Raw genomic sequence first — 18780 nt, forward strand, 5'->3', positions numbered from 1 at the left:
ACAGAGCACTAATTTACTTTCAACTACCACAAGGAACCTTAAGGCGTGGACGGCATGCAGGGTGTTTACAGTTGCCCCATGGATAAAACAAACCGAGGTGGCACCTTTAAATAAACAGGACATAGACATGGAAAACAAATGCAGATATATTTGCACACTTTCCCCAAACCAGCGTACAAGTCTGTGAGCATACCAGCTGAGACACAGAGATCATAACGCTGTTAAGATAATAAATTTACATGCTTTTTTTATGATACATAAGCAGTTTACAAGAAGTGCAGCGACGCATCGGTTTACAATAGAAGCTGCTGTGTCGTTGAATGGGTGAACGGTTAGACTGAGAGATGAGTGATGGATGGAATGACGGGGTGAATGGTTGGATGGGTGAATAGAACGGTCATGGATGGGCAATAGATAAAATGATGGATGGATGAGCAGATGGAGGGATGGATGGATGATGGGCAGATATACGTATGGATGGAAGAATGGATGGACTGATGCATGGATGGATGTTGAATTGGTAGACGGATGATAGATATGAATGAATTTATGGATGACAAATAGAAGGTTAGTGGACAAATGAATGAATGACGAATTGAAGGAATGATGGATGGATGATGGATGGATGGATGGATGGATACATAGATGAAAAAATGATTGGATAAATAGATAGATGCCTGAGTGGACAGATGGAGGGATGGGTTGGTGGACGACTGGGTGAATGGATAGATAAAGAGGGCTATGTTTGGTCTGGTAACCAAACAGGCTTCTGTTCACTCACTATTAAGTAACAGTCATACATGTCAACCTCGGTAACAGCACCAGCCTGTGATTGCTGGTGCAAGTATCAACAATGAATGCCTCACTTTTTAGGAAAAGAATCAGCGTCAGTAATAATGAAAAAAAATATATATTAGTCATAATTCCCAGGAAGACATTGGGATTATCACGTTAGCTTGTCTTGACCAGAATTACGAAACACATGGAGCTCGGGGAATTGTGGTCTGGGCTTGACTCTTTGATCCTTAATGGAAAGCAGAACAAAACAGCTCCCCCAGTGTTAACTCTGATTCGTTTATGAAAAAAAAAAAGTCTGATTTGACGAATATATGTATATGTATATAACATTGTGTGTGAGCCAGAGCTGTTGTTACAGGTCCGACTCTGGGTGGAAGTACAGCAGCATGTGTGAATAAGTAAGAAATAACAAAAAAATGTTTCTGTGTCTGTCATATTTTTTCTATTTTCTTGCAGTCTGATTTGTTTAGCATATTTGTCGCTCTGTAACTCTTACAGTGTGTTTTCACTGATTGATAAGTATCACATCTGTCAAGTCATAATCAGCAAATCTTTTAATTAGACAGCACGCGCTTTCAGCTGCGCATGCCACGATTTCTGGGAGGTTTTTGCCTTCAAGGACTTTAATTCCTTCTCTCTGTTTGTTTTTACATTCAGGGAACCAGGGACGCAAAACAGGTTTGTAAAATCCATAATGGTAAACACTGTCCACTGAACCGGAGCTGACTGCAAAGACCTGAGCTGGAGGTGATGAAAGAGATGCTGAGACCACACACACACACTGTTGACACATACTGATTAAAATACTTTGGGTGTATTTGAGCTTCTCGTACATGCCGGTTCTATTGATGTCCAATCATAATCGTGACAGTGCGTTTTACCTGAAGATTAGCAGCTGAAGAAGTCTATGTGTAAGTCTGCATTTTCATGGTCACTTAATCTTTCCATCCCTATAATTAGACACCCTCTGGTTGACCTCTCCAGTGCACCTGCTTTTAATAAAGCACTAATTAAGAGCAGCATCAGAATCTGAGAGCTTGCTAGATTCAAGATTCAAAGCCTTGTCTTCAGCAACAGAACAAGTATACAAGAGTACAGTGAAACTCTTTGCTTGCTGTCCTCTCTGGTTTCCATCTATGAAAAATAAACTCTTAAAAGTAAAAAAAAAAAAGTTCAAACATGAGAAGACAAACAGAACAGAGGCAACAGGGAGCACAGACATTATGCATTGTGTTGCAGTGATGCATATCTGTTAAACTACAGCACAGTGGTTGTGTAGTTTTAATAGTAAAATCAGGGGTGTAGTTCTCGTGCTAGTGGAGGATTTTCATATATAAGTGCAGCTCTCCCAGCCTGTTGGAAACCGCTTTCAAAAGAAACCTCTCATAGTGGTAAAACTGGTAAAAGCTGGAAAAAATACTGCTTCACTGTGTTGTTTGTAACAGCCTGTTTGTTCATTTATTATTCATTATTGTTTTCAGCAGAATGCGTATTCTCACAGATGCTTCTTCACACGTTATGTTACTCAGAGTTCACGCTCTAAGTTCTGTAAAGTGAATTATTTGCTTCGATTGAGACAAAACCACAAAGACTCATTTAGATGTAATAATTAACATGAACTTTAAAGGCGTGCAATGCTTAAGATTGAACTATTTACCCCAAAATGATCAAATAGAGTGTTGAAAAACATGACAGGCCTTGAGTAACATCCACCCACAGATATAGTTATGGTACAGTGGAAATTTACACAGAGACAGACATGACTTTCCCAATCCAAAACACAGGCATCTATAATACAGAAATAATGACCCAGGCCTACACTGGCTTACCACGTTTGATGTAATTTAAACCATAATGGAATCTGACAGTGTTTTCTCTGCTCACAGAGGTTGCTTTTTCAGGAGCTTCACTTGCTGCAGTCTCTGTCTAAACAGGCCTCGGCTGGCCTGGTCGTCGTGTCGCTGCGCTTCCCACATACCACATCGCTCAACAACATATGCAGTATTGTACAAACTTTGACAATTTTCTTTTAACACACACCCCTAATCACGGCATTCATTTTAGTGATATTTAAATAAAATCCTCTTATTAAAATCAAACTTGAAACATGAAACATTTAAGAACAGTGTAGTTTTGCAGGTAAGGCCTCAGTATGGCTCAAACAAAATCCTTATGGATACAAACTAACAGCATCTAAAATCCCTTTTCCGACATCGTCTAACAGTTTTGTAACACTGAAAGCGGTGCGGCCACCTGTCGACCAGCTGTGCAGAGGTGTGATAGCAGGCCGGAGCTTTATTCTCTCTTCTTTATTCCTTGCACAACTGCTTCCATCATTCGTTTGAAGCACAATGCAAAGCGAAATACCAGAGATGATACTGAAACCAGGCCGCTTCTCCAGAACTCCGAAGCAGATGTACATTAAATGCCACAGAGTTACAGATGCAATGCACTACCAAAGTGAAATGTCACTCCAGCCTGCTCCTGCTCTTTAAGACTGGAAAGTTACATGTTGTTGTTCCCCTTTCTAGTTGTGTTTAAAATAAGAAGTGTGCACTTCTCTTTCCACTTTGTTTCACTTTATTTTACCAATAACACACACTTATAAGTCTTAAGTCCAGGAACTGAGCAGTGACCGCTGTCCCAGGCTGGCCCTTGAAAAAATGTGGTGAATAGTTTCCTCAGTAGGGAGCAGTGAATTGACATTTTGGACTCAGGTCTGGTCTCAGTTTTCAGCAGAGACAGGCTGTGATGTGGGGGTGCAGATAAACTGGGTTTTTGTGTCACTCTTATCTCTCACAATCTTCAGTCTGATGGTAGGCACGCTGACACAATAGCAGACACGACAAGAAGTCTTCCGTCAGATGTTGTTTCTCATGCCAGCATTTTGCCTGCAGCAGGTGTCAGTATCACAGATCCAAATAGATTCTTACAACATTAATGTACCAGTACACACATATTGAGGAGCTTCATTCAATTGCAGATTAGCTAACAGACGTATTTAGTTTTTTCTGGATAGACTCAGTACTCGTATGTTATTTTGTCTTATTATCTTTCTTTCTTGCAGCAGAGATGTGGTGTAGATTTAGAAGCAATAACGTTCCCACATCATCGCCTTTTATTGATTCAAGCTCACAGTTTTCCGGCGATGACTCATCCATAATCTCATTTTGAATACCATCTTTTGAATAACCCAGAATGGTTTTAATTTTGAAAACTGATCAAATGATATTATGTTTATCTGATTGTTGTTTATTAAAATGTCCTATGTGATGGCACTGACTGAAATGTTGTGCAAGAGTCATAATATGAGCAAGCACATGATCATTGATATCACTAGATTTTCTTCTTTACGGTGGCATATTACGCATTTACTCAGTCAAGTCTTTACTTGACCACTATAATCGCTCTTCTCAGGAACACGGCGATCTTTACAAGCACACGCTGAACATTTCTTATCGCGTGGTCTGTGGAGAAGCCTTTGAGTGACATCCTTCAGTAGTCTGAAAACTGCAAAGGCTGAACGGCCTCAAACGTTTAGCTGGAAGCTCGTCATCTCTGTGACACTGGAAAGGTTGAATTTGATTGGAAACTAGAAAACAAAATTGGATATCAAACACATATTTTTAAATTAACATAATCAAAGCCCAAACGTTGAATTTATTGGGTGTGAAAATTGTAGAAAAGCTTGATTTTGAACGGTTAAAATTTTAACCTAATGTAACTGATAACTGATACCATGAACTACAATGATCATTTGTTATTCATCAATAGTCCTCTTCTTCAACTCATAAAATGACAAAATGCTATATGACCACATTTTATTTTATCAGATATTTGTGCTTCTTGGAAAATACATTCCTGGTAAATATAATATGAGAACATCTGGTTTCAATGCAACAGCTGATGCGGTAAATGAGGGCCACTATGTGTTCATAAGAAATTTCCAGAAAATCCTAAAAGGTTGAGTGGTTAAGACAGATACCACATAACCGCAGCATCCCCAGTTTAATTCCAACTGGGACCTGTGTTGAATGTCAAGATCTGCCCATGGGGTCATAAAATGAATTAGATGAGGCATGAGAAGATCAACAGGGTGGGAAGGGAGGAAAAAAAAACATATTTCTGATACATATTTCCCTCCTGGCCTCTCAAATATTCAAATATAACAACCCGAGGAGGAAAAAGCACTCTTTGGTTGAATAGGCCATCAACCCGTGACAAGATTTGGTGAGTATATCTTTATTTTGAGAGGTCTCAAACCAAACAAGATGTGAAGAGGACATCGTTTTAAGGTGTATGTGAGATAGAGTATGGGAACAAGGCATACTCACACCTTAAAAACTACTCTGTATCTATGTTTGTTTCAGTAGGAGCTGGTGATGAATTCACCTCACCAGCTGGTTTGATCAACAAAGCAGTACTGTGCACCTTCCCGTTCACTTCACTTCTAGTTGGGTGTCCTCACAAACAGGTACAAATCAGAAGAGCCTTTCCAAACGTCCTTCCTGTTTTTCCATTCTGAAATGTCACAGCATATGGAAAGCAATGGTAGCTGTAGGATGTTACGTGAGACAAGAAGGGAGACAACACAGTGTGCAGGAGAAAGCAAATGTGTTGACAATGGTGGTTTGTTCATATGCAAAGTGAGAACGGGCGGCAAGAGCATGTGATGGTGAATCACACCGAAAGAGCAGCAGTGAAACGACGATGAGGAAGGAGATTCTGTTGGATGTAGCATATATATGTTCTTGGAAGGGAAGGGTTGCATTGTTCAGGGGCCTGCATTGTTCAGCACAGCGTATATAATACTCCACAGCCCCCAGACACAGTGAGAATGAAAAGGAATACTTAGTGTTTCTCAAGCAAAGTTGGCGATTAGATTACATTGCACAATTTACACAGGCAGGAGTGGTGGGTGTGGTGCACCCAAGCAAACTTACCACACAATTCATGCAATATATGTCTTACTTCTGCATTTTAAGAACTGTCTGCCCCAAATACAAGCTGCATTTAATCACTTCAGCCTTAACTGGTTCTGAAATAACTTGTTCATTCAGCTGTTTTTGGTTCTATGGTCTTATCTCCTTCCTGTCTGGGCCACACTGTATACACTGCACCTGACCTGAATTAGACGTTGGTCGTTGGGTTGGAAAATGTTGAAACAGCATCACCTAGTGTTGAAGTTAAAATACTTTGTTACTGTACCATATTTGTGGTGCAAGTTTTATGGTGTCTCGAACTTGACCTTTATTTATGTAACAGCCAAAGGTGTTTGATTAGAGGTACCCGTGTGGGCTGGGGGCTTTGGTAAACTGTACATTGTGACCAACAATGGAGGAAAGTAACTCAGCACATTTAATCAAGTAGTGAGTCTACTTAAGCACAATTTTGAGGTACTCAAGTCTTCACATTTAATGCATTTTGAAATTTATGTGTATAATCATTATTTTTTGTGTTAACATCTAAGCCAAAGGGGTGGAGCTCATTTTAATAGCTTTACATACAACAGAGTACTTAATAGTACTGCATATTTTGTAAAGTCATTATATATTTTATATGTACAATTGCAACCTGGAAAATAGAGAACTACATTTCCCTGTGAAGCAGTGGCACAAAATTAAAATACTCAAAGTACAGAATACCTCAAACTCATACTTAGGTCCTGTATTTGAGTAAAGTTACTTAATTGCTTTCCACCTCTGATGAGAACACTGATGACCAAATGATCCTCTTCAACACCCCAGTGCAGCTAATAAAACCAGCCCATCATTTAAAACAAATATCTATAATTCTCACTACCGCATGTGAGATTTATATTATTGCGCAGCGCTGTGGGAGCTCGACCAGTGATCCTCTCCAGCCTGCCATTACACAACCAAAGAGGGATAATCACACCTGCCTGTGATGCTGCAGTTCTTACTGTCCTGCTGAGTGTGCTCCTGTTTCCTAATTCATTTATCTACTTAACCACATGATTAACATGTGGGCACACATCCAATAACATCTACCTGCTCCAGATAAGGCGTCCGCTCATTGGTTCTTGATTTTGCCTGCCGGTGAGAAGGCGGGCGCTCCTTGTTTGCATTTAGAGTGCATGGGTGAGAGGTCGCGACCCTCGCTGACCTGGATTACCACAGGCTCCTGTAGCAATCTCATGAGCCACTAAATATAGCCTGTGCCTGGGATAGTTTCTCCAGTGAAGGGCTAGGGTGACCTACCCTAACCCACTCTGAGACTGTCTGGGATTAGTGCTCCTTTCTGGCACAGGGACACTGGCAGGGAGAGGATATAGCGCAACATGGAGAGTAGCTTTTGTGAATGTGTGAATATCAGTCAGGTTTCTTTTTTTAGTCACTGGCTTTAAACCAACGGAGATCCGTGTTAGATTAAACATGACAACGAAATGCAGGTGAAGTAAAGCTCAGTCAATTTATTGATTTATGGAAAATATATCACATCTTTACATTTTTGAGATACCTTCAGAAGTTAACAGTCCTTTTACCATTTACTTTCCCACATCTGAATCAAAGCTATCCAATTAAAATGCTTCAATAAGAGCAGAAAGCTTCCTGCTTTGAGGAAATCCTAAGATACCTCAGCTAATCTGTTTCTTACATTTAGCCAACTGTTCAAAAACCTAACACCGAAAGCAAAACTCCCATCTAAAGCTGAATACTTTGCTACAGCCCCCTCTCATCCCTACGTCCCACTCTAACAGCCCAAATGAAACACGTCACCCCCACCACAAGTAGTGTTTGTGAATATACAATATATGTATTTCTGTTCAGTAAAACAGCAAGCAGATTGAAGTTTGAATCACTGGACTACAAACTGAAGATTAGACGACAACAAGGACGAGAAAGGAGTGTAACATATGAGTTGTTATAGCAGCAGCAACAGTGACATTTGCTTTCTTTTTCTTCTTTTAGAACAAAACCTTTTTAATATCCACATGATTTATACCAAAGTGCAAATATGTTCAACTGCATTTATTTTTTATGTAATTATATTAAGTAGATTTATTATATTCTAATGAACTACGAGTCTTGCAAGAAGGTTGAGGCGTTTTAGAGTATTATGGCACATTTCAAAACCGAAGAGAAAACATGTCACAGGTCATTTACTACAACAATAGGCAATGCAAACTTTACGACACACTAATATATATCGATATATTTGGTGACCAAAGTTTGTCATCAATACATTAATATTTGAGAACACATTTATAAAGCATTACAATAAATATTGTATCATCAGGATATCAACTGCAGTCCTCAAGTGTGTTTTTACAATAATCATCCTGAATACAACATACTACTATCTGTCTCCATCAGTGCTGCGGGCAATGTGAAGCCCACCACTCAAGCAAGACAATAGAACATCCCCAAAGGGAAAAGACCATCAGCCGTTTTCAGTCTCTCGCTCTTGTCCAAACTCTTCAAGATATAAGAATGCTCATCTCCAAATGAGCACCAATGAACACCCTACATCGCAACTATTTGCTCTTGCAATAATCAATAGTGACACAAATTTTACAGATATATAGCTATATAATAATGTATATACCTCCAGTGTGTACACAATCTGACCACTACCTCTGATGGGATCAGAGCTTCCTTGTTGTGGCGAGAGACAGCCACAGAAAGGGTGCATGCAAGAAGAGTACTCAATTCAGTATTTAGAGAATCACCACTGGTGCAAGAGAGTCGGTTTTCTTTGTTGAATAATGGAAAGAATTAAATAGCAAACTTCTCTATTCGAACTGTGGCATGGGTTCCTATCCCTCTGCCTTTTCAGTGTTGCTCTTTCCTATAAATTAATCAGGAGCTGGGTGACTCAGCAGAATCTTGGTCTGAAGTACGGGGCGTCGGCCCTCTTAAAGCTTGGTCCATTAACTTCTCTAGGGATTATTCTGTTGGTGTTTGCTAAACAGATACCTTAGAAGTAGTTGGATATACTGAAGCGCAAATTGCAAAATTATATTTTAAAAAAAAGGTGATTTTAGGGGGAAGTTTGTCTAACATTCGATAATTGTTCCTTTTTTTTTGGTTCTTATAGACAGTGATCTTAGGAGGACAAGCAACGTTTAGAGAAATTTCAGGGTTCTCTTCACTTGGCAGTCATCATCTGGACAAACTCTGTAAAAAGAAAAGAAGACAATGCTTAACACACAGATGCAAACAGTGAGACTTGCAAAGCTGTCAAGGCTTTTGGTACACGAAATTGTTAAGATAGGACGTGAAAGCATATCGTACAGGTTATGTTGCAACTGACATTTTGTCTCATCTCTGTCTTTGCAATGCAACAATAAATGTGATTCTTGTTCAAGTAAGACTTTGGTATAAACACTAAAGGTTGTATTGTAATTAATGCATCACTGCAAAAGAACAGAACATCTTACCCTCATAGTTGACCTGACCGTCGCCGTCAATGTCAGCCTCGCGGATCATTTCATCCACCTCCTCATCAGTGAGCTTCTCTCCTAAGTTGGTCATGACGTGCCGTAGCTCTGCTGCACTGATGTAGCCATTACCATCCTGCAGGCAGCAACAGAAGAATCATTATTAACCATTTCACATAGTATGGTGTTCTAGGACAGCATTTACTAGTTTAGTATTCTCTGCAACTGTGAGGTCAGTTATGATTTGGATGAACGGTACTTCTTCAGCCTAACCTGTACTTACATCTAACTGCTAAACATTTACATGTTAGCATGCTAAAGATTGTTGTTCAGCTAGCGAAGAGACACCAATGATTGAGGCACCCCCCCATCCCCTCCCTCCAGGTCTCTCTCCAAAGTCACTCCCCAGAACACATGAACTACCGCTGTAGTACTCACAGCTGTCAAGCTAGCATGTTGGTATGAGAATTTTTTGGTTGCACTTTCTCTCCGATGCACTCCGGTGGAATGAGTGCAAGGGCATTGTGGCTGTGGGTAGACAGGTATGTGACTGAACAGGCTTGTTAAAGGCCGATTTTCCAGACACGGGTAGCATACCATACAATGGATACACAAACTGATCTGTGGCAAACAACAGTTACTAAATGTGTTGGGTGGTGCGAGTTAATACGCTCAATCTTCCCTCAAGTTTCCCTAATGTACCTTGTCAAAGACTCTGAACGCTTCTCTGATCTCCTCCTCACTGTCTGTATCCTTCATCTTCCTGGCCATCATGGTCAGGAACTCAGGAAAGTCAATTGTACCATTACCTACACAGTCATACGAACAGAAGGAGGTAGGAGTAATTGTGACACTTTTAAAAAGAAAAAAAAAAAAGCCCACATCTTCATTAACAATAGAACAGATGCAGCTACAAGTACAGATTGTATTCATTCCAGAGTAGAGTCCAACCGATACATTTTCACTGTCGATACTACAGGCAAATGTGACCTTATCTCAGCTATCAGTATCTGCATATATGCCAGCCATGGCAAATATATATTTCAGATCGACAGCAATAAAACAAAGTACATGCATACAAAATTTAGAGCACAGACAAGTTTGCAGGAAGATAAAAAATGACACAATGGTATTTTAAGTGCCTCTTAAACGCATACAATGATGAAACTATCCAGTAATTTTCTCTCCAGCAAAAGAAACATTGGACAAGAAGTTTAAACAAATATCATTTTCTTGTTCATTTGTGCTTTCTGTTCTCACCATCAGCATCCACCTCATTGATCATGTCCTGCAGTTCAGCCTCAGTGGGGTTCTGTCCCAGAGAGCGCATCACAGTCCCGAGCTCCTTGGTAGTGATTGTACCGTCACCATCCTTGTCGAACAGCGAGAACGCCTCCTTGAACTCTGCGTTTACAGAAATAACACTGTTAGTTTGCCATTAGCATTCACATCGATACGGACAGTTCACTTTCAGTCTGCCAAGCAGTCTTTCTAAGCATTAACAGGGTCTGTGCATGACTAATTCAATGCTACAGAGGACCAAAACATGTGGGACGCTGGCATAGCACAGACTGAGTAAAAGCACTGGTGCATCTACTGCAAAATTTCTAAAACTGGTGTGCATATGTGAGTTTTTCATCCTGCTGATTTTCATTTTAGCCGCATCATCAAGGTCCAGTTCACACCGAGTGAAGCCATGTGGATATAATTGACTTGTTAGGAGGACACGAAAATAATCAGGACCAGGACCAGGACCAGGACCACCACCTTGTATCTTCACAGACTTCTGGTTCCTTTGATCTCTTAGACACCTTAGTTTCTTAGGTTTGGTGGTGAAATAAGGATCTGCTAAACCTAAAACAAACCAAACATAGTGATTGTATGCACTCACCAGCAATCTGCTCCTCAGTCAGCTGATCAGCCTGTTGACAAAAGGATAAGACATTGACAAAACATTAATAGCCCATAGGAAAAATAATTTTTTGGGCAGCCTTGTTAAATCAATTATTTCTCTTATCAGAGAATGTATTTAGGACGAACTTAGTTCTGTACATGGATGTAATTTTTCATGTTAAAAAAAAGGTGAACGTTAGTCAAGGTGAGTTTATTTGACATGATGACAGTGTATATATGAGATAATACACATCTACCAACGCCAAAGGCAGTACAATAAGTCCCAGACGTATGACAAACATAGCATAACGTTTTTGCAATCTGGGTTGTAAAAACAGTGAAGTTGGTGCAAGTCCAGGTAGATAGGAATCACAGGAAACGTTATACAGCCAATAAATCAATAAACATCACACTGTAAACAATAAAAAACTAACAAATAGTGTTTGCACTGCATTTGTTCAGAGGCAGTAACCCACAATAGCCCAGTGATGAAATATGCATGTGGCCCCAGCAACCCCATGCAAGATTTGGAGTACTGAAAGTGATGAAGGCATTTTGTAGGACTGGCTAGTACTAGACCACTGCTCTCAGGGTATGCTCACTATGAAAAACACACCCTACTACCTAGTAACTAAATGCTTGAAACTACTATTTCTAAAATTATAAAGCTGTTTGATTGACAATGACAAGTACAAATCTGCTTCGTCAAAGTCAGAATTTCTTTGTATCCAGACAAATATACTTATATTGAGCAATATGTCCCCCATTTTATTGCTTTTGAGAGCTGTTTATGCAGCATGTTACACTCATGCCAAGATGTAAACTGTAGTATGTTTCCAACAGTTTTTTTCTAAACTATTCTTTGTGGCATCAACTCTTCACTTAACAGGACAACTCACAGCCGAGATGATCTTAAAGGAAAAGAGAAGTACATATGAAAAACAGAACAGAGGCGCGTTTGTTATTGGGTTCTTGGTTCTTGCACAGCCTGCACAAGTAGTGCCCACCTCCTCATATTTCTGCTTTCAATGTCATTATTAGAAGGCAAAATCCTAAAGAAATGACTTGTTCCAGACAACATGGACAACGCTACAGGAGTAATTTGATGTGTCTATAGATGATTAAATATTTCTCCCCCTTGCAATCTCAGCTGCTACTCCTTATGAGGAAGGAAACTACAAACTTTTACAGCCACTCTTCATCCCTGCAGAGGGTGAGTGTTTGCTACACAAAGATTCATTTGGTGGATGTGACTTCAGCACGATGATTACAGCGATGGAAGCTTTGGCAGGCCTAATGAGGAGCACCTGCAGCAGACTCCACTGTGTAAACAACCTACACAGATCTATGCCAATGCAAATGAACTCTCAGCAAACTAATTCAAAACAGACTGAGATATTATCTGACAGCTGGACCCAGACGTTGCCCATAGCCTAGCTTAAGAATATCCTTACAGATGCAAAGCAATGAAACAACCTCAACGATCATTTAAACTCTCTGTGATTATGATTTGTTAGGCCTTATATTCTATTAAAGCTGGTATTTCATGCAAGATTTGGCCTCTTGTATTCTATTTAATCTAAAATGTAAGACTTGTTGCATTACTGGGGTAAAGTCATAGTATAGGAATACTCATATTGTTTGTAGAGAGTGGAATCACATCTTTGTAATTTTTACTATTAAGAAAAATCCGCAACTATTGTACACAAACCCATAATGCTAAGATCTGCGTGACACTGTTATCCATACATGCTGCTTTTAGAGTTCATTTTCACCACTTTTACTCGAAACAAAATATAAGGAAGCTTGCACTGATACAACCAATTCATTTTTCAACTTCATCTGAAACACCATTCTCATGAGGTCTTACCAGGCCTGTCTAAGTCAGTCAACATGCCCACTTCAGGCTGAGAAAGTGTGATGAGGGACGGGTATAAATACTCCACAGCCCGAAATACACACGCCTGCTATAATTAGTGAGACACGAACAGGGTCGCCAATGTAGCACACTGAATATCACCGCAACTAACCACCTCTTTGTATCTTTTTTACGGAACAGATGTCAGGCTTGGTTTATTACCACAGACTAACCCCTGTGCCAACTGTTGCTTAACAGTGCTTGCTGAATTGTGTTTGTCTGTAAGCCTTCATATTGTCAGGAAATGATTCTCAGATGACTTAAAACAATTGCCATGACCAGGCATGTCAACAACTTAACAGCTGTATACAATAAAACTTAAAAGTCTACAGTAATATAGAACTGATGTTAGGAAAGTGAAGATGAGAATGCTACGCACATTCTAAAGACTCACTTCATTTGAGTACAAAAAAAGTTGGAATTAAGCAATTAAATCAATTATACTCCTATAGCTGCAGAGCTAATGCATGAAATAAAGAAAAATCGAGTTTCCATTTTGTCCATGTGTGCTTGCACCACAGACGAAGGACAAATGAGTTTCTAACGATCCCTTCCTTTATCAAAACCGAAGAGATTAAAGCCAACATTTCTGCAGCTCGAGGTGGTGGTAACGCCATGTGTTCTTCGAGTCAATTTCAATGAGTCACCCTGTTGGCTGGGGGAGGTGGGGGGGACAAAAAAAGAAGGGAGCAAGACAGACTGCAGAGTATCTATTTGTCCACTGCCAACCAATTCGGTGTTGCTGAAGCAAGCAGTGTCTGGATCAGCGCACAGCACAGTACAGTTGAGTGTTAGAGGATTTGTATGGCTGCTGTGAAAAGCGTCCTGCAAAACAGCACTGCTGCCTTTCAACTCATCAGTAAACAAGATATCATATCACATATTCTCATGTCAAGTAAAGAAAACTACAGGGGCCGCAGTTAATTTTTCTTTTTCATCTTACAGTCAAGACAAATTCTGTTTGGCCAGCATGTGACTGATATTGTAGCACGATCCAAGTTTCCTTACTTGGCAGAGGACAATATCTATCACAGACCATGTGTCTGTTCTTTCACAATCCAGAAAACAACAGTAGTGAAGGATAAAGGATTAGGCACAAAGGCAGGGATTCATCTGTAGTGGCACAATAGGGCTTTTTGATACACTTAGTTTCCATTTTGGAGGGTGCACTGCGGGTCCTGACAGCCTACTGCACCAAGCATGGTTTGGTTCAATGCAGGGGGAAGGGAGGCGCGGAAGGAGGGGTGGCAAAGAGGATCATTCAGCAGGAGCAGAATGCGGTTCATCGCTATGGCGCAATACGTTACGGAAGGGATGCTGTCATGGTGGTTTTGCAAGAACGTTGCAACATCACAATAATCTCCATGTCAAAAAACAAACAATTGTTGCTGACGGCAAGCAACATATCACTACCTGTGAGCGTTAACGTTATGTAATCGCAATTGGTGGTGATTACAACCTTTCTGCGCTTGTTGCGCATGTCACAGTACATTCAGCACACTCTGCCTGCAAGAAACGTTGCCCATGTTGCAGCGACTTGTCATGCAGAGTGTCCAAATGGTAGTTAGCAAGTTTGTTAGCCACAGTTTTGATGACTGTCTGGGAAGATTAGCGAGATGGGTTTGGTGATCACGTTAACACTGGTCGGTCTATTTTTACACAGTACCCCTTCACCACCACCACCACCACCACCACGCCCACTCTCGACTCAAAGAAAACCATAAAAACGCTGCAAACCTCGATCGAAGCATGGAAGTTAAACCACAGAATTTACAAACAATTGCGCAAATCAGCTAAATTACTGATACGACATAACGAGAGACACGCCGCCTGCTTCCTCTCACACCACGACGTGTATGCTGCGCAGCTCACATACTAAGAAAGAAAATTGGAAAATTCTTTCATCAGCTGCTGAGTGCAAAAGATTTGGCACACACTAAGCAAAAGTGTGCTAAATGTACAACTATGTCACTGTGGGTAGTGTTACATACCCGTCCACCGCATGATTTTCTGCAGTGTTTTAGCTGGTACAAATAAATAAATAAACAAATAAAACGCCACCGTAAGCTCGTCTGGGGTTTTGGGTTGAGTTACTAGTTGGCTATCGAATTATAAACTGTAATGCCATAACGATTACTTGGTGCCAGTTATTTCGAGACCGTCGCAGAGCAGTGCAACTGATATTAACGATACCTAGCTAACGTTAGCTAGGAAGGCTAAGTTAGTCAGGTTAGCAAGCTTGTACTCACCATTGTCCCGGAGACTTTTCAGGCTCTGTGAAGAAGACAAAATGACCGACGTAAGGCTTTGTATTGACCTTATGACACAGCTACTCAAATTAAGTCCTGAACTAATCTCAGACTTTATTAAAATATATGTTTCGGGAAATCTATCCTGACTGTATCGCAGCGTTGCAGTAGAGTTGCCCGGAAACCTCAATCCAACGACGCCGGCGTGCTATGCCTCAGTTTGAGTACTGTATCCCTCCGCAGGTGCACCTTTGGTCCTCCCACTCAAAGCTTTGCCAAAATACTGAATGATGCACATGTGAAAGTGTTTCAGTTGCAATACGCATGCAGTATTTATTATTGACAATCAATTTGACAACAAAGAGCAAAGCCGAGATTGTTCTTGCTCTATATAAATGAAGCGCGCAAAGATACCAGCCCCGCCACCCCGTCTGGAAAAGGGACACTATATGGAAGATTAACGATGTCCAGTAGAGTTACGGAGCGCACGGGCCGCTAGTTCCGGAAGTGTGTAATTCCCTTGTGTTTTCCTGTTTCAATTTTTTTTTTCTTTAAACAGTAGCCTTAGTTTTACTAAGCATAGAAACATGACTCTCCCGCATTATGTAGTGATATTATAGGTTTGTGTTAGGACCACCAGTTTTTTATTTAATTAATTTTAGTTAGTTATTTCAATCTCAGAAATTGTCAGACTGATGGGCTCATGGACACATACACCTCCTTCCATGCATCACACTTACTTAAGCTTGATTTGAGGAGAAAAAAAAAAGAGTCCTTTAAATAAGTGTTTTGCTAATTGTTCTTCACTTTGATGTTCGACATTCACTAGGCAGAATGATGGATGTGCAGAGTTTGACACTAGAAGTCTATTTTCTTCTCACTTGAGTTTTAGATGTACAGCACAAGCATTGTGACATCTCAACAAGTCTGGAAGCCAATAGTGGTACATCGAGAGCATACACCCAGAATGGACTTTCCAGTGAACTAGGAGACATCTTGTTTTCAGCAGTTAGATTTTTTAAATGAACAATATTTAATTATTCACGGATTCACAACGTTTCAATCAGAGAGTTAAAAGGAACTGCAGCTTTTCATGGAAACCGTATCAGATACATATTAGTATTCACACAGTATTTTCATATTTCTTAAAACATGTCCAGAGGGGATCTATAAAATTATGTGAAATTGCAACTTTACTGCTGATCTCTCACCATTTAGGGTACGGAAGCTGGGAAGCTGCTTGTAGTTGTTTTTCTGTCCTTATTTTCAGATCTAGAGTTAATTTTTTTCGTTTTCTCAAGTTAAAAAGATAAGAGAAAACAAAAGTTTGTTTCCTCTTGTTACTTAGAATGTTTACCAGAGACCAGGAGAGCCATGGCATGGCATGACAACTGCTACAACTAATTTAGGCTGAAAATGTCACATCAACTTGATCAACATTATTGATTTTTCAGATTTCAGAACATTCAGTTCAGTCCTCGTCATTTAAGGTAAAGACTGGTCGGCTGCAACTTCACAGGTGAGTGCACTTCAGCGATCCTGCTGGGAGTCAGATTTTCTCATTATCTTCATCCTTTTGTTTTCTTGAGATAATGAGATGAATTAATCCATTCATGTTTTCATCACAAGAAAACAAAATGTATTACCTTGAGATAACAAATTAACTTGCAGCAGCATGACAGCGCTAAAAAAATCAGCCCTCATCAGCTCCCATATTAAGGCACTTGTTCTATTGCACATCCCAGTTTCGTTATTCTTATTATCATCTATAAATTGGCAAAGAGCAATGCCAGAGCAATGTCTCGTAATACTGAGCTTTTAAGGCAGCAGCAGTTTTCGATTAAACTCAAACAATGTCTTGATAACAACTTGATGAATGGATGAGCAAAGGCCTATACACACCTGAGACAAAATGGTTTGATTTTATTTATCTATGTAGGTTAAATTGCAGTACGCTACACGGCACCTCAGTGACCTGGGTTTCTTTTTCTTGTGAGTTACAAAGCACCCCAGCAGAGGGAGACATTGCTCTAGTATTACATTAGCAGTACAACATTGGGTATTGCATCAGAAATGACTCACTGTGCATCAAGGGCCAAGAAGTACATAAATGCAGGAAAAAAAATCATGACAGACCACCATAGAGGCCAGCTTTTTGTTTATATATCCGGTTCTGGCCTAAATACAGCTAGAAAGACAGGATATCACACGATCATATCCGTGGGGGCGAGCTTGTGCATATTTCAGTAGCCACTCAAGTCTCATTTGGGCACAGTTCTGCTGACTTTCCGGACTCATGTGTCTTACACAGCTGCAGACTACGGAGATGATGCTTGTTTCCTCACCCTGAGCAAAATGACGACAATCACATCTGCCAAAAGCTCTGCGTCAAAGTGTTTGGCTGGGTTGAGAGGAACCAGAACAAGTCGTTAAAACCTACCCACCCATGAAATAGACACACTTGGAGAGAATCAAGCCTATTTTTCTATGAAGATTTGAGAATTCCCACACACTCTTTCAACTGCCCTAAGACAGAACTTCTCTGTTTGTTTGTTTGTTTGTTTGTTTGTTTGTTTGTTTGTTTGTTTGTTTGTTTGTTTGTTTTTTGGGGGGGTGGGGTGTCACTTCAAGCTGGTTGTCTTGCTCCTTTACATGTCTGTGCCCATGGGCCTGTTATCATGGATAAATTGATGATCTTGTGTCCAGATGCAATGCATTTTATCTCAGTATAGATATTGCAAAAAAATATCAATATGCACCCTTAACCAGGGTCTTACTGATGAATGGAAGGTTGCATATCGGCCTGTAGTTCATGAACACATTACTATTTAGGTTGTTTCTTTAGTAAAGGATTTGAATAAATACATCTGGGAAGACAACTATTCAGGACGTGAGTTGAAACACTGGCAAACACCTGCTTTAAAAATGCTCAGGGAACAGGGTTAACACATGAGGTGGACGAGTTGAACTGCAGAACTCACTGAATGTGATCCAGGAGCATTTTCCCATTGTTATGCCTTCTTTACAGGGTTGTTGAGCTCATCTGTGTTCACATCAGTATCAATGCCGCCTCTAATTGAGGTTATTTTGTTAATGTAGAACAAGGCAAGTTCTTCACAGTTTGATGCAGAGAACTGTGGATGGGTGGGGGCAGTGTTGAGTAGCTGTAGCTAGCTGGAGTCCCCAATGGTCTCTGTAATGATCTTGAAAAAGTAATCCTTTCTTGACAGATGTATGGCTTTGGAAGGGCTTCGATGTATATAATACATTAAACTGCGCCCAGTTTTCCTCCATTGTCTTTCGGCTGCTTGACAGATTCTCTTAATCCCATTAACACTACTATTGATTACCCACAGTGAGATTCTGTCAGTCAACCTCTCTTTGACCTTTAGTGGAGCAAGAGTGCAGTTTAAAGTAGATGACAAGGTATAGTTGAAATGTTCAACCTGGTCATTTAAAGAGCAGTCTTACCTGTGTGACTCAAATGATGTCATAATATTAGAACACTTTGCTTCAGC

At 40.2% G+C, this 18780-nt stretch overlaps 1 protein-coding gene across 1 annotated transcript; it reads right to left on the bottom strand.

The window, feature by feature from the left end:
• Positions 1-7216: 7216 nt before the first annotated feature.
• calm3a (calmodulin 3a (phosphorylase kinase, delta)) lies at positions 7217-15775 on the bottom strand. The gene is made up of 6 exons (XM_070969904.1): positions 15263-15775; positions 11094-11124; positions 10463-10606; positions 9905-10011; positions 9203-9338; positions 7217-8939 (listed from the first exon to the last, which is right to left on the bottom strand). The coding sequence occupies exons 1-6, from the start codon at positions 15263-15265 to the stop codon at positions 8911-8913; spliced, it is 450 nt and encodes a 149-aa protein (XP_070826005.1). The 5' UTR covers positions 15266-15775; the 3' UTR covers positions 7217-8910.
• Positions 15776-18780: the final 3005 nt, after the last annotated feature.

The sequence above is a fragment of the Chaetodon trifascialis genome, chromosome 9 (genome assembly GCF_039877785.1).
Source record: "Chaetodon trifascialis isolate fChaTrf1 chromosome 9, fChaTrf1.hap1, whole genome shotgun sequence".
NCBI lineage: Eukaryota > Metazoa > Chordata > Actinopteri > Chaetodontiformes > Chaetodontidae > Chaetodon > Chaetodon trifascialis.

What these genes read in the sequence shown, in the direction of transcription:
- calm3a (XM_070969904.1), bottom strand. An exon ending in CAATGAGGTGGATGCTGATG is followed by an intron (nt 10,012 to 10,462) that starts GTGAGAACAGAA and finishes ATGACTGTGTAG; the next exon opens with GTAATGGTACAATTGACTTT. An exon ending in CGGTCAGGTCAACTATGAGG is followed by an intron (nt 8,940 to 9,202) that starts GTAAGATGTTCT and finishes TTCTTTTTACAG; the next exon opens with AGTTTGTCCAGATGATGACT.